This window comes from Syngnathoides biaculeatus, chromosome 4, assembly GCF_019802595.1.
Source record: "Syngnathoides biaculeatus isolate LvHL_M chromosome 4, ASM1980259v1, whole genome shotgun sequence".
NCBI classification, from domain to species: Eukaryota; Metazoa; Chordata; class Actinopteri; order Syngnathiformes; family Syngnathidae; genus Syngnathoides; species Syngnathoides biaculeatus.
This window is the reverse complement of record NC_084643.1, coordinates 10,395,343-10,409,340: the sequence shown is the minus strand read 5'-3', so window position 1 is coordinate 10,409,340 and position 13,998 is coordinate 10,395,343. Positions and strand designations below refer to the sequence as shown.

Sequence of the window (13,998 nt, the reverse complement as noted above, 5' to 3'; positions counted from 1 at the left end):
ACGCAGCTTATCACCATTAGTGACCTCATCGCCGGGGTAAAGTTCACGCCCAAGGACTCACGTTCATTATCTCGCATGCACCTCCTTCGGATTGGTGGCTCTTATTGGACTAAATGGAAATTTACGCCAAGCCCGTCGACTGGAGACAAACGACAGCCGAGATTTTACCCGCGGCTCAAAGGCTACGGGGAAGAAGGACGTGCTGTCGGGCAAGGGAAGGCGGCCTGACGAAAGGTCATCGCGTCTTATGTATGCAAACACACACACGGCGTAAAGCTCGTGACAGCGTTCCCATTGTTAGCGTTCGTAACTTTGCTGTCATTTTAATTCGGAACTCATCGAGTCATCACATCTAACTGAAATATTTTCTTGTCCAAATTTGACTTATTTTAATTGTACAAAATAAAACGAGGCGGCACTGTAGGTCAGTGGGAAAGCACTGGCCTCACGGTTCTGAGGACCCGGGTTCAATCTCGGCCCCGCCTGTGTGGAGTTTTTCTCCGGGCACATCCTAAAAACATGCAACATGAATTGGACACTCTAAATTGCCCCAAGGTGTGATTGTGAGTGCGACCGACGTCTGTCTCGATGTGCCCTGCGCCAGTTCAAGGTGTACTCCTGCCCGTTGACAGCCGGGATAGGCTCCAGCACTCCTCGTGAGGATAAGCGACAACGAAAACAGATACATGGATGGAAAATAAAACAAATATATTGTTGTACTTCTTCAATATTCATATATATATTTAAAATAATAACCATTTCAAAAGTCTGCTCATTATTAAATAGAGCATTAAATTTCATTTGTTGACCTGCCATTGGCTGGCGACCAGTTCAGGGTGTGCCCCTCCCGCCTCCTGCCCGACGGCAGCTGGGATAGGCTCCGGCACTCCTCGTGAGGATAAGCGGCAAAGAAAATGGCTACATGGACGGAAAATAAAACAAATATATTGTTGTACTTCTTCATGACGACATTTAAATTAATAAGCATTTCAAAAGTCTACTCATTATTAAATAGAGCATTAAAAGTTTATTTGTTGCCCTGCGACTGACTGGCGACCAGTTCAGGGTGTGCACCGCCCGCCTCCCGCCCGTTGACAGCTGGGATAGGCTCCGGCACGCCCCGTGACCCTTGTGAGGATAAGCACCGAAGAAAATGGATGGATGGATTATTTTTTTATTCCAATATGAAAATGCTGAGTTACATTTTTTTCATGACAATAGCAACTTTAATAATATTGGAAAAATGCCATTTTTATTGGACATTTTAAATGTAATTTTTTGTTAAAAAATAATACATAATTGCTATGAAGATTTTAGTGCTGATAACAACAGTTTGAAATATACATATGCTTTTTTTTTTTTAGTTTTGCTATTGGTAAAAATGTGACTGAATTAAAATTTAAAAAAATTATTACATGCATTAGCAGAGCATTTATAGCCAAAATGCATTTCTTTTAAAATATGCATTTTATTTAATTTCAACTAAATACCTAAAAAAAAATCAAAAATAATGACAGCATATTAGCAATTCCAAATCCGAGCTGATATTGACAAAAACAAGGATGGTTTCATTTTGACTTGATTTTGTCATTAATACCATTTCATTCAAGGATTCCAGTTGGACCAACACTCGTGTGCTGCTTGGTGTGGGACACGCCATTAAAGACGGCGGCGCACAGCATCAGGGACGCCCGCGCAATCCTCAACGTCATTTGGCGGTTTGACAGGTTTGCGGTGCCGTCACGTCATTTCGCTGACTTGAAGTGGCGCCGCGCCCGGGACAAAACATTAGGGACGTCCCCCCCTGCTTTTGTCTTATCGTCAGCAAGTGACCTGCGACCTCTGGAATTGGAGGCAGCTGAAGTTAATCATTGCGCTGTGTGTGTGTGTGTGTGTGGTGTGTGTGTCTGCATATATAAGACGTGCTGTGCTTTTGTCACGCCACCTTCCCTTGCCTGACACCATGTCCTTTTCTGGAAAGTACCAGCTGGAGTCTCAGGAGAACTTTGAGCCTTTCATGAAGGCCATTGGTACGATCCGGCCCGTTGCTGATTACGCGCAAATTCAGTTCGTCTAAGTCACCGATGATATATATTTATTTTTTTTTTTTAAAGGGCTTCCTGACGAGCTCATCCAGAAAGGCAAAGACGTCAAGAGCGTCTCCGAGATCGAGGAGAACGGCAACGACTTTAAGGTGACGGTCACGACCGGCACCAAAGTCCTCGTCAACTCGTTCACCATCGGACAGGAGGCCGAGCTGGAGACCATCACTGGAGAGAAGGTCAAGGTGAGGCTTGAGATCGGATTCTGTATTTAAAAAAAAAAAAAAAAAATTGTCCAAAATTTGCCCTTTTTTTGCTTGCGGTTAACCCTTTTTTTTTTTTTTTTTTTTTTTTAAATGGACAGATGGGCTTGGTCAATTAGCAATTTGGTAAACGACAAATGGTGTCAATTTAGACTTAATGATATTTCAAATTGGTTTAATTGGGGGTGCAGCTTAAAAGCAAACTTGTTGGGAATTCTGTTTAAATGGCCTAATTTTGATTTTTGAATGGTACTTTTTTTTTTGGTTTTTATCATGGCCTTTGTGTAGCTGAGACTAACTCAAAATGCTTATTTATAATACCATGTTGCTTTATTTATTTTGAAGATATTTAATTGTTTGGACTCTACACTGCATCATGTAATGGTTGCTTTTAGTTTGACTTTTTTTCCCCTTTAACCGCAAATATTTTTGTCTGAATGGGTAGTATGCGATTGTCCGGTTTGAATACTTTCCACCATCTTTTGCGAAGGCGGTGGTTCAGCGTGAGGGCAACACGCTGAAAGTTTCCCTGAAGGGAATCGAGTCCGTCACGCGTCTGGAAGGTGACACAATTGTCAATGTGAGTCCTGTTGTTCAATTATTTAAAAAAAAAAAAAAGCTCTCAATGGTCAGCACACGTGAAAATTCTTCTTCTCATTTTACAGACGATGACAATTGGTGGCATTGTGTACAAGAGGACAAGCAAACGCATTTAAATCTGCACATGGGATAATAAATGCGTTTAAAAAAAGGCACATTATTGGCTGTCTTTCCTTGAAGGTTCATCCCATTTATTTCTTTTTTTTTTTCTAAAAAAAAACTTGTTTTTCTTTTTTTTTTTTTTTCTACAACAAATTCATCTTAAATTTAATGGTTGGCAAATTTAAGATAGTGGCGCTATAAAAGTAGCTCTCAAGAATTTGAAACCTGGCACTGCATTTACAGGAAATATGATAAATGAGTCAATGTATGCAGAATGTAAAATTGGAACAAAAGGAGAAATTTTCTATTTTTTTTAAGATTGCCTTTTTGAACATCTTGTGACGCTACACATGTAGACTGGTACTATTTCCTGCCATGTGCAAAATGTTTGCTTGTGGGCTCAAATCCACATTCTACTCAAGTACCACTAGAGGGAACACTTACACTCCACTGAGCCGCTTTTAAATTCTATTGTAATTAAAAACAAAATGAATTCAAACTGTCTAAATCGTAGTTGACTTGTTCAGTTTTCTCAAGAGAAAAATCTAACTTTCTTGACTCAAAGTGCCCACTTTTTTTTTTTTTTAAATTAACATTCAATCACTTGAATGCCAAATTTGCCAGTTATCATTCCTAAATTGTTACCCATACGAATTTTTTTTTTTTTTTTTTTTTTTTTTCCCCCCACTTTATATCCAAACATTGGTTTCTGAAAGTTCGAGCTCTGCTCCCCAGTGATTAGCACATCCGCCTCACTGACGTTCTGGATTTGAATTTCAGCGCCTCCTGTTGGTGGTTTTTTTTTTTGCTCCAGGTTGTCTGCTTCTATGACTGACAGGTGGGGCTAGTTCGGTCCAAGGTGTGCGTGACCTCCCACCCGGTCAGCTGGGAAGGGCTACCGGCACTATTAAAAAAAAAAAAAATTAAAAATTCTCTGCTCATGCATTACTTGGATAAATGTTAAGTGTTGTGAGAAGCAACTGGCGAGTGGAATGTGCTAATGACCCGCTTCAATTTGGGAATATGAGTGTCGAGGCATGTGGGGGGATTCAAACGAGGTAAGGACGTGAAAGGAAACTGCAATGGAGATATTGACTTTATTTCCGCCGGTGGAAGAGATTCTTGACGTCTTCTTCCATGCACTTGGGTTCATGCATCATGGTCATGGGTCTGTTCTTCAGGGCCGCCTCTCTCATGCTGTGGTAGACGTACTCGTTCTGCTTAAACATCCTCAGCTCCATTTCGGTCTGCGTGCGCATGGACTGCGTGGGGAGGGGGGGGGGTGTACAAGGACGCGGTATGTGTCATTTAAATGCTGAGGAAATCGTCATTTAAGTTCATCCAACTGAAAATGGAGACTTGAAGAATTCCACGATGTCTTCAGGGTCTAGAATCTGAGTTTTGCGTTGGCGGAAAACTTTTACATGCGCAAAACTGACGTTCAGCTCTGGTGCTCATCAACAAATGCATGTTTCATACAAACATGGAAATGTTTTCTATGGGAAGACTCAGGTTTGCCAATGCTGTCAAGAATTGGGGAAAACAAGCTTGCCTCCGGTTAATGTCTTTGAACACCTCCGATCCCGGGCTACCAAAACTGGCTCCAGGCACTCGGAATGTCCGGTCCTGGATGTGTTGACTAGATACAGATGCCAGATCTGACTGACCGCGGACGACTCGGAACACAATGCAAAGAGTAAGTCGCTCGGGAACGGCTCAAGAGCACCCCCCCCCCCTCCCCCGAAGCTTTGGATGGGTGTCCCGCTAAAGCTACACACCCCTCCCCGGACCTTGGATAAGCACTGGCTGGGTGGAACATCTTGGGACATCCTCTTGACTCCAATGTAGGATTCTGACTTTTCTAGTTTTTTTTTTTTTTCTTGTGATTTTACAAAATTGGAACTTTTGAATGTAAGATGGCTTGTAATGTTTTTGTCACAAAAAAAAAAAAAGCCTGCAACATAACATTTCTCTCAAATTACATTTTTTTTTTGGGGGGGGGGGGGTGTAGATGGCCATTTTCACAAAAGCATGCAAAGCTGGTGCGATTTTATTTATGATAAAAGATGCTGCGGTGGCTCCACTTTCCTTCAGATGAATGAAACCGTTAAAGAGGACAGCATTGTCTGTGCTCGTTTCTGAATTTGAGATGCACGCACGTCTTCAAAAATGGAACATTTGACGTCGCCGCATCCCTGAATCTTTTCAAAGAATCCCAATAAAAACATTTCTTTTCGACTTGATTCCGTCACCGGACGGCAACAATAATGCAATCAAAAGGTCGACGCCACAAGGTGACCTCAGCCAAGCGGCGGCAGTTTTGGTACCTCCAAGTCTTTGGTGATGGGATGCGTCGGGCCGTGCGTGACCATGAGGATGGCGTAGGCCTTGCAGATCATCCCGTGGCCCACCTCGATCAGGCCCGCTTGCCAGTGCGTGACTCCCGCTCGCATGGCCGCCATGCCCAGGGTGGGGCTGTTGGGGTGGTACAGCTTCCTGCCCGACGTCGGAAGGTTGCAATTAACCGCGGAAGCGCTTCGGACAGTACGGTTAAAAAAAAAAAAAAAAAAGCCAGCCAGCGCTAAAATTCGGGCTCCATTTTCCTACAGCGAACATTTTGATGGGTCTGAGTCGTTACGGATTCCAAACGATGTGGTATGTTTTGGAAAGTTGGAAGGGTGGGGCGACGCAGTGCTGCTGCTTGACTTTTATTTTGCGTTACATTTGAATGGGAAAATTATCATTTATCTTTGCCAAAGCCGCACACCCCAAAACACAGAAAATACGATCTTACGGTGACAAAATCATTTTCCTCATGAATATTTTTCATGGTGGTGTTTAATACAAAATATTTCCCCCCCAGAAAATACAACTTTACCTTTTCTTGTAATATTCTGACCCCACCCCACCCTCATGTTCTTTTTAGGAAATACAGTAAAGCCTCGGTTCTCCAACGTCCCCGTTTTCAAACAAATCTGTTTTCGAACGAAAAGTTTGAGTTTTTTTGCTTCTTTCAAACAAAAATAGGTACTCGAATGCCCCCGACAAGACCCGTGTCGCTACGGATACGGCAATGCGCTCCCAGCCTAGCGTACTCTGCTACTAAAGCATACATTTTAAGCAAAAACTTAATATATTTCTCAAATTATTTTATTATATAAAGTATTTATGCATGTATTTCTACTACGCAGTTTATTATCAGGCAAAGCTAAAAAAAAATGCTTTCAAAAGCCAATATTTTTTTAGGCTTGGAACGCATTATTTCTTTTTCCATTCACTGTAATGGGAAACATCAATTCGGTTTTCGAACAAATCACTTCTCGAACCGTTTTCTGGAATGGATTTTGGTCGAGAACCGAGGCATTACTGTACATCTTTTTGCTCCTTTATACAATTTTTTCATCTTACCTGACTGAAACACAAATTCTTCAAGTTTTGTGTATAAGCTTTTAAGCCCTTTCTAGCTTTTTGTTACAGCATAAGAATTTGACTTTAATCTTGTAAAACTACTTTTGTGATTGTTTTTCTTGCTAAATAAACTGTGTTGTACTATATTTTTTTTATTTATTTTTGTTAAGATCTTATTCTAGTCATAATTTATTCTTGTACAAAAAAAAATTGAAATTTCTATTTTGTGGTGAAAACACGAGCCCGGTCCAAACCTAAAAGTCTGGTACTGAACTGAGCCGTTCCGCTTTGTCTAAATTGAGGCTGAGAAAGAAAGAAAGAAAGAAAACGACTTCTCTGCGTACACGTAGCCGTCCACCATTTTGCGCGCGTATTCGGCGGCCTCCTGGAAGTACTGCAGGTAGGCCTGCACCTCGCTCATGGCGCTCCACATCCTCAGCAGGTAGATGTGAGTGTCGGCCAGTACCGGTTCCGTCTTCTCGATGCACTCCCTGCAGATCTTCACCACCTGAGGGACGACACGACACGGGATCAAACCCTTTCCCGCGCGGCAGCGATGTCGGCGCGCGGAAGACGTCGACAGGGTCAAAGTTCACCTCGTGGTAATCGCCTTTTAAGCGGGCCTCCTCCTTCTTTTCCAGCATCTGAAAGCAGTAATCGGTCGCGTCTTTCACTTCCTCCTGCGACGGCTGCAAAAAGCAAGAAAACGTTGATGAAACCCGATCGATGGGCACCACGTTGAAGATTGTCTTTAATGTACGGATTCCCTCGCAGACCAAATCGGTCCAAATAAGTTTACGGCATTTGAGTCAGTGCATCTCAGTGCTCTTCGTGAATACAAAAAAAAAAAATCAAACTGAAAAAATAACTCGAGTGAAAATAACAGAGAAATATTTCTGTAATTCTGAAGAAAATATTTAAACTTCTTTTGAGCTTATTCACAAAAAAAATTTGAGAAATACTTCCTTTTTTTATATTCCATTTTTTTAACATTGTGGATTCATTTGTATCAAATGTTTTTGTTGAAAAATATATCATACAATTCATATACTATTATTTTTCTCAAAAAAAAGGGATTTTACTACCACAGTACAACTTTATTCTCATAAAATTTTGAATGGCAAATTAAAATTGTGTCAGTGAAAATATTACATTTCCTACTTATTCAGCAATATTAAAGAGAAACTTTTTTTGAAACAGTACAATTTTATTCATATATTTTATATTTTATTAAAATATTCCCTATTATAGATTTAATAATATTTTCATTCTAATATATCTTGTATGTATATGTTGTAAGGGTTTATGTGTTGTAAAATGACATTTTTTCCTGAAAAACGACCAATTTATTCATCTAAAATTCACTTTTCTTTCTAAAAAAAAAAAACAATTTGTCTACTTTGATTTTGATGTCAGTATTTTTCACACAATATTAAGACTTGAATTTTCCAACAACAGTTTTATTATTGTTCTCCTAAAATGACCGCTTTCTACTTGCTCTTGGCGTTTGTTTTGGAAATGAAAATCTGCCACAAAGTGATTTGCAGCAGGAAATATTGTACATTGTCACAAGTGCTGATTTCTATATTTAGCCCTGTTCGGATAAAAAGCTGAACCCACGCGGATTTGATCTTTTGCTTCTTCTCACGTTTCCCTCACGAGCTTCCGACCGCGCCTCCACTAAATTCCCACCGAGTTCCACGTCGGGAGAGACAAAGCAAAAGCAAAAGCAAAGGCCGACCTTGACGCCGTCCCGTTCCCTGCCCGCCATCTTCAGGTCGTCCTTGATGCGCCCCTCGCACTGTTGGCACGTGCAGTCGAAGAAGTACTGCGTCTTCAGCAGCCGCCGCCTCTCCTCCGACACGCTGATGAAGTCCACGTAGGAGACGGTCAGCTCCTCGCCCTCGGCGATCTTGCCCAACGAACGCAGCTCGATCCTGAGGAGCAACGGAGAAGGTAGCGCTGTCAACGCTGTTTGCCGTCGGGCTCGCATCAAAAGTGGAATATTACACGAAATTTAGTCGGGTTTGGATGATGTGTGTGATATCGAACCGTGATTCATGCTGTGGTTGTTCGTCCAATCAAGTGGATGGTGAAGGGTAGAAGGAAAAGGTGCAGTAGTTGTGTTAGTGTTCTACTTTTGTTTATTCCATTATCAGACTTCCCTTTCCCCGGCCACTTCTTCCAGCTCTTCCGGAGGGATCCCGAGACGTTTCCAAGCCAGCCAAGAGAAATAACCTCTGCAGTGTGTCCTGGGTCGTCCCCGGGGTCTCTTTCCGGTGGGACGTGCCCAGAACACCTCACCGGGGAGGCGTCCGGGTGTCATGCCCCTGCCGTCCAGTCCTGGCTGGGCGTGGCCACCTGCACCTCATACGATCTGATGAACCCCGGTATATATAGGTCCCTGGGAACCTTCGCCAGATTGTTGGAACTCATGCCTCGTTCCTGCACTCCCGTATCGTCAACCCATGTGTACCGACCTCCGCCTGTTCTCCGACAGACCCCGTAAGCCTGACTCCTTTGACATTCCTGGCTTTCCTGATCGATCTCCCTTGTACGGACTCCTGCCTCCCCGCGGAACTGCTCTCTACGCCCGACGTCCTGACTACCGCTGCTGCACCTGACTGCCTGCCCGATCCCCGACCGTGGAACAATAAACGTTTTTCTCGAATTACCTCTGCGTCTCCCTTTGTGCATGAATACAATTAGCATGAAGTACTGTAAATTCATCATGGAAAATCCAAGAGGAAATGCGCAAGATGCAGCTTTCAAGTTAAAAGCAATCGAGCTGGCCGATAAAGAAGGAAACAGAGCTGCTGGACGTGAACTTGGCAAACATGAATCGGTGGTGAGATGCTGAAATTGTAAAAAGCCCCAAAAAATCTTTCAGAGGCAATAAAAGCAGATGGCCTGAACCGTGACTTTTACCAGGATGTTTTTTTTTACCCAGCCCTGTTAGTGCTGTGTTACTACCGTATTGCTGTCACGTCACAGGCACTGTTTGGAAAGCGAAGGTATATTATCAAAACTTTTAAAACTCTTTCTGTGCACTCTCTTTCTTTGTAAATATCTTGTGTTTCTATGTGGGAACATACGGCTTATAGACAGGTGCAGCTTATGTACGTACAAAATGGTTTTTCCTTTAAAAATGTACTGGGTGAGGCTTATATTCGGGTGCGTCTTATAGTCCAGAAATTACGGTAATTTGTAATTCAATAAGTTCAAGTCCTTCCGTAACTCAAAACACGTACGTCAAATCGTCTCTTCTCATTGATTTAAATAAAATATACAGCACATGGTTAAATGAAAATGCTGGCAAAATAAAATACCATCATTCATCATGGAGTCATTAAGAAAAAAAACATTCTTAATGATTCCAAATCAATGCCAATGCATTGAACACAAAATTAAACACAACTGAGCTGTACTTGGGCTGTGATTCTTTTGCGTACCAATAGAGCATTTTATTGTTGCTCACGGTTTATTCTTATGATACTGTAGCCTTTTCACAAATGTTAGAGCCCAACATTATAACTAATACAGCACAGCCTCGATTCTCGAACGTCGCCGTTCTCGAACAAATCGGTTTTCGGACTAAAATTTCAAGATTTTTTTTTGCTTCTGTTTTCGAACGAAAGTCGGTACTCGAACGCCCCCAACAAAACCCGGAAATAACAGAACGCGCGCGGCCAGACCAGCTGACCCACGACGCGCTTTGTCGTGAATTCCCACCCCGCCGAAAAACACGGAAATAACGGAACGTGTGGGAGCAGACCAACTGACCCACCCACGACGGGTTTTGTTCTTGTCAATTCGAAGGAACCCACGGGAAAAAAATAAATAAATAAATAACGTAACTGGCACGGCGGTTGATGCGGTTTTCCAACAAATCGGTTCTCGGACCGCCTTCTGGAACGGATCGTGGTCGGGGATCGAGGTTGTACTGTATCACATTATTCTTTCCACTGCACTCACACAAAGTCACCAAGCAGCTTTTGTGTGGATGAGTCAGTAGTTAAGAAGATGAAGCAGATGTAGAAAAAAATAAGCTCTACTGAAAATATATGCAAATAGAAAGAGGTCAGAATCTCTACGTTGTGCGCTAACATCCAGGTGAAGTGTGAACACTACATTTTTCATAGACATATCACACACGCACAGGCTCAGAGGTAACGCACCTCCGTTGAGAATGATACAAAGTATTCACAGCCGAGTGACTGAAAGACAAACAGGGAACAGTTTTACACACAAACACACACAGACACGCACTCACGGACACACGTAGTCACGCTGAAACGCTCGCAGTCCACCGGCAGTTGTGACCCGGAGGCGTCGGCCCGATTGACTTACTTGCCGTGGTTGAGGACGACAGTGCAGTTGGGCCAGCAGTCGTGATTGACCAGACACAGATTGGGGAACAGACCCACGCCCACGGCCTGGAGACCCCGCTGGTCGCTCACGGTGAAGCCGTTGCAGTTAATCTGCCGAGTACGATGGAGGGGAAATCCGTTTAGTGAAGGAGACTTCATTGGGGAGGTTGGCTTTTCGGCCTGTCCCATTCCCTTTCAATGCAGTGTGGTATTGTCTTTGACATGGCAGGATACAGAACTGCAAGCAAAACTCCATGGGTGGATGACGTAAAGCGGACTTAGCGCCAGGCTCCAACCAACAAAATTGGTCTACAACTCCCACTGACCAGCGATTGGCCCACTGCGCCAGACTTAGATACGGTCTGGGCTGCCAACTTTCAGGCAACAAATTCTCACCGGTACGCTCAGCTTGGTGCAGACCGGTCAGCCAAATTGCCCAACGTGTCCAGTGAGCCTCGCGCTTACATGAAACTCGAGAAATTCCGGCATTACCTCGCAGTCACTGACTCTGTTATGTTATGGTCATAAATAATTCATTTTTATGAAAAGGCTTTCTGTGCACTCAGTTATCAGTGTTATCGGGTGTCAACTCCGAAATAAAACACGTGAACACGCACCAGTCCAAAGACGTGCGAGACGACCTCGCTGGTGTGCTGCTTGCTGTTGCGAGGCCAGTAGTCCAGGAAGTTGTGCACGTCCACTTTGAACTCCTTCATCTCGTCCTCTGGCATGTCTTCGATGTGGTCCTCCAGCCGGTCCAGCGTGGTCAGCTGCGTGTCGGACACCACGTCGCCCTCCTTGTCCAGACGCCACATGATGCGGGCCACCAGCCTGCACCAGACGGGGGCAGCGGCAATTTGATTTTCGCAAAAGCCAAGACCAGATTTGATCGTCCGTTTGACTCACGAGGGTCCGTCCCAGCTGACTTTTGGACTGGCCCCCATCCACATCAAGAGAAACACTCCCATTCACACCTTTTTCTGCATGTTCTGAACTCACCGGATGTTCTCGTTGGGCGCCTTGCCGTAGTTTTTGATGGCGGCGCATTCCTGCTTGTGTTCGGCCCAGCCGGCCCGCTGGCAGGTGCGATCGCAGTAGTGAGAAAACTTGCACTGGCCGCATCGCAGCAGTTTTTCTTGTCTGCGGAAGCAGCTGTGGCAGATGCGCTCTGCGAGACTGCAAAGAGCGGATCGTGTCGGGGCAAATATGCGTTTCATCTCTCACGATATCAAAATCCACTCGAGTATTTCATTTTTTCCCTCATGTCAGCTACGCTAATATCCGAGGATCTTCGTAAATGACGCCATGCTCGGCAAGGCGTCGGGAAATAAAAGGCCTCTCGTTACATGCCGTCGCCGTTGTGTTTTCAAACCTTTTGCACAAAGTACTACATAAAAATACTTGCCTCTTCAAGTACCGCTATACTACAGTACGTGTTCATAAAAAAAAAAAGAGGAAATTTATTCCTAAAAACTATCTTTATTATTGTCAGCCATTGTCACATTCTGGCAACAAAATTAAAAAAAAAAAAAACTGCACTTAAATAATGACTCAATTCATTTTTTTCTATTGTAGAAGTGAATTATAAATTGTACTCAAATGTGTATTAAATACTTTATTATAACGTACTTAAACTTCCCGCAATTGTACTTAAGCATGTGCGATACTAATTGTAACATTTAAAAGAAGTTCATGTAAAGTACAAAATGGCGGCACGGTGGATCAGATGGTAAAGTGTTGGCCTGAGTTCTGAGGACCAGGGTTCGATCCCGGCCACGCCTGTGTGTAGTTTGCATGTTCTCCCTGTGCCTGCGTGGCTTTTCTCCGGGCACTCAACATTAATTGGACACTCTAAATTGCCCCTAGGTGTGAATGTGAGAGCGTCTGTTTGTCTCAATGTGCCGTGCGATTGACTGGCGACCGGTTCAGGGTGTACCCCGCCTCCTGCCCGTTGACAGCTGGGACAGGGTCTGGCAATCCCCGCGACCCTCGTGAGGATAAGTGGCAAAGAAAATGCACGGATGGATGGATTAAAAAAAAAAAAAAAAAACAACCTTATTTACAAGCGACATGGTTCATCTGTCTGTTTTAAAAATCGAAACCTCAAAAGTTTGCCCACCCCTGAGTTAAGGGCTAACCCGACCCTCGTGAGGATAAGCGGCAAAGAAAATGCACGGATGGATGGATTAAAAAAAAAAAAAAAAACAACCTTATTTACAAGCGACATGGTTCATCTGTCTGTTTTAAAAATCGAAACCTCAAAAGTTTGCCCACCCCTGAGTTAAGGGCTAACCCGACCCTCGTGAGGATAAGCGGCAAAGAAAATGCACGGATGGATGGATTAAAAAAAAAAAAAAAAACAACCTTATTTACAAGCGACATGGTTCATCTGTCTGTTTTAAAAATCGAAACCTCAAAAGTTTGCCCACCCCTGAGTTAAGGGCTAACCCGACCCTCGTGAGGATAAGCGGCAAAGAAAATGGATGAATGGATGGATGGAAAAGTACAAAATGTACTGTGCCTTGATTTTTTTAAAAAATATATTTAGACAGGCTGTGTGAATAGCTAAGCATTTTATTGTAGTACAGGACGTTTGATTGTGTTACTCATTTTTTTTCATATAAATTTGATTTGTATTTTATTCAGTGGTTTAGCGTCGGACTTGATTTGTGTGTAGCGTTTAAAGCAAGGAACCACATTTGGAAAATTAATTGTTCCACGGCACACCTCGCAAAAACTTTATCGGAGAGGAAAGGGATGGAAAATAGCGATGACAATTCGCAAAACAATTTTTTATAGTTCAAGTGTGAACACAATCAACGAGGCCTCCAAAATAAGCCCACATGATTAAATGGCAAAAAAGAAAAAAAAATGTTAAAAATGAATAAAATGAAGATCCTGTGATCAGACGGTGGAATTCTTGGAAGACAAAGGAATAAGAGATATACGTGTACGTGTGTTCTGTACCTGTCAAAGACAACAGCCGCGAGGCTGGCCTCGGAGAAGATGACGTCCCCGGCCCAAAGTTCCTTGCTGGCCTTCAGACCCCGCCCCTTTCCAGGTGAGTCGAACACCGTCACGTTCTCCATCTACTCGGCACAGAGGGAGGATGGCGGAATCCAGCGATCGGAGCGGCTCACCGGTTCTTCAGAACCAAACGCCAATCCTCTTCTTCTGCAAAGACGAGCGCACTCTGCATAGCACAGGTCCGAA

General features: G+C 43.4%; 2 protein-coding genes across 3 annotated transcripts; one reads left to right on the top strand and one right to left on the bottom strand.

Annotated features, from left to right (window-relative positions):
• The first annotated feature begins 1,903 nt into the window (after positions 1-1,903).
• On the top strand, positions 1,904-3,060 carry LOC133499901 (fatty acid-binding protein, liver-type-like). The gene is made up of 4 exons (XM_061818315.1): positions 1,904-2,030; positions 2,115-2,287; positions 2,796-2,885; positions 2,971-3,060. Exons 1-4 carry the CDS (start codon positions 1,964-1,966, stop codon positions 3,019-3,021), a joined length of 381 nt encoding a protein of 126 aa, XP_061674299.1. The 5' UTR covers positions 1,904-1,963; the 3' UTR covers positions 3,022-3,060.
• Positions 3,061-3,982: 922 nt separating this feature from the next.
• On the bottom strand, positions 3,983-13,983 carry smyd1b (SET and MYND domain containing 1b). Of its 2 annotated transcripts, XM_061818313.1 has the most exons (10): positions 13,753-13,983; positions 11,785-11,961; positions 11,403-11,616; positions 10,766-10,896; positions 10,594-10,632; positions 8,157-8,352; positions 7,012-7,104; positions 6,760-6,923; positions 5,335-5,503; positions 3,983-4,269 (listed from the first exon to the last, which is right to left on the bottom strand). In XM_061818313.1, exons 1-10 carry the CDS (start codon positions 13,872-13,874, stop codon positions 4,105-4,107), a joined length of 1,470 nt encoding a protein of 489 aa, XP_061674297.1. In that variant the 5' UTR covers positions 13,875-13,983; the 3' UTR covers positions 3,983-4,104. The 2 variants fall into 2 exon arrangements, with proteins under 2 accessions (XP_061674297.1, XP_061674298.1); XM_061818314.1 differs by lacking the exon at positions 10,594-10,632 and having other exon boundaries at positions 3,994-4,269.
• Positions 13,984-13,998: the final 15 nt, after the last annotated feature.

Coding starts and splice junctions, on each gene's coding strand:
- LOC133499901 (XM_061818315.1), top strand. CDS start 1,964: ATGTCCTTTTCTGGAAAGTACCAGCTGGAGTCTCAGGAGAACTTTGAG. Junction 2,031..2,114: donor GCCTTTCATGAAGGCCATTG/GTACGATCCGGC, acceptor TTTTTTTTAAAG/GGCTTCCTGACGAGCTCATC. Junction 2,886..2,970: donor AAGGTGACACAATTGTCAAT/GTGAGTCCTGTT, acceptor CTCATTTTACAG/ACGATGACAATTGGTGGCAT.
- smyd1b (XM_061818313.1), bottom strand. CDS start 13,874: ATGGAGAACGTGACGGTGTTCGACTCACCTGGAAAGGGGCGGGGTCTG. Junction 8,353..10,593: donor TTGTATCATTCTCAACGGAG/GTGCGTTACCTC, acceptor GTTGCTCCTCAG/GATCGAGCTGCGTTCGTTGG. Junction 7,105..8,156: donor GGGAACGGGACGGCGTCAAG/GTCGGCCTTTGC, acceptor TGCTTTTTGCAG/CCGTCGCAGGAGGAAGTGAA.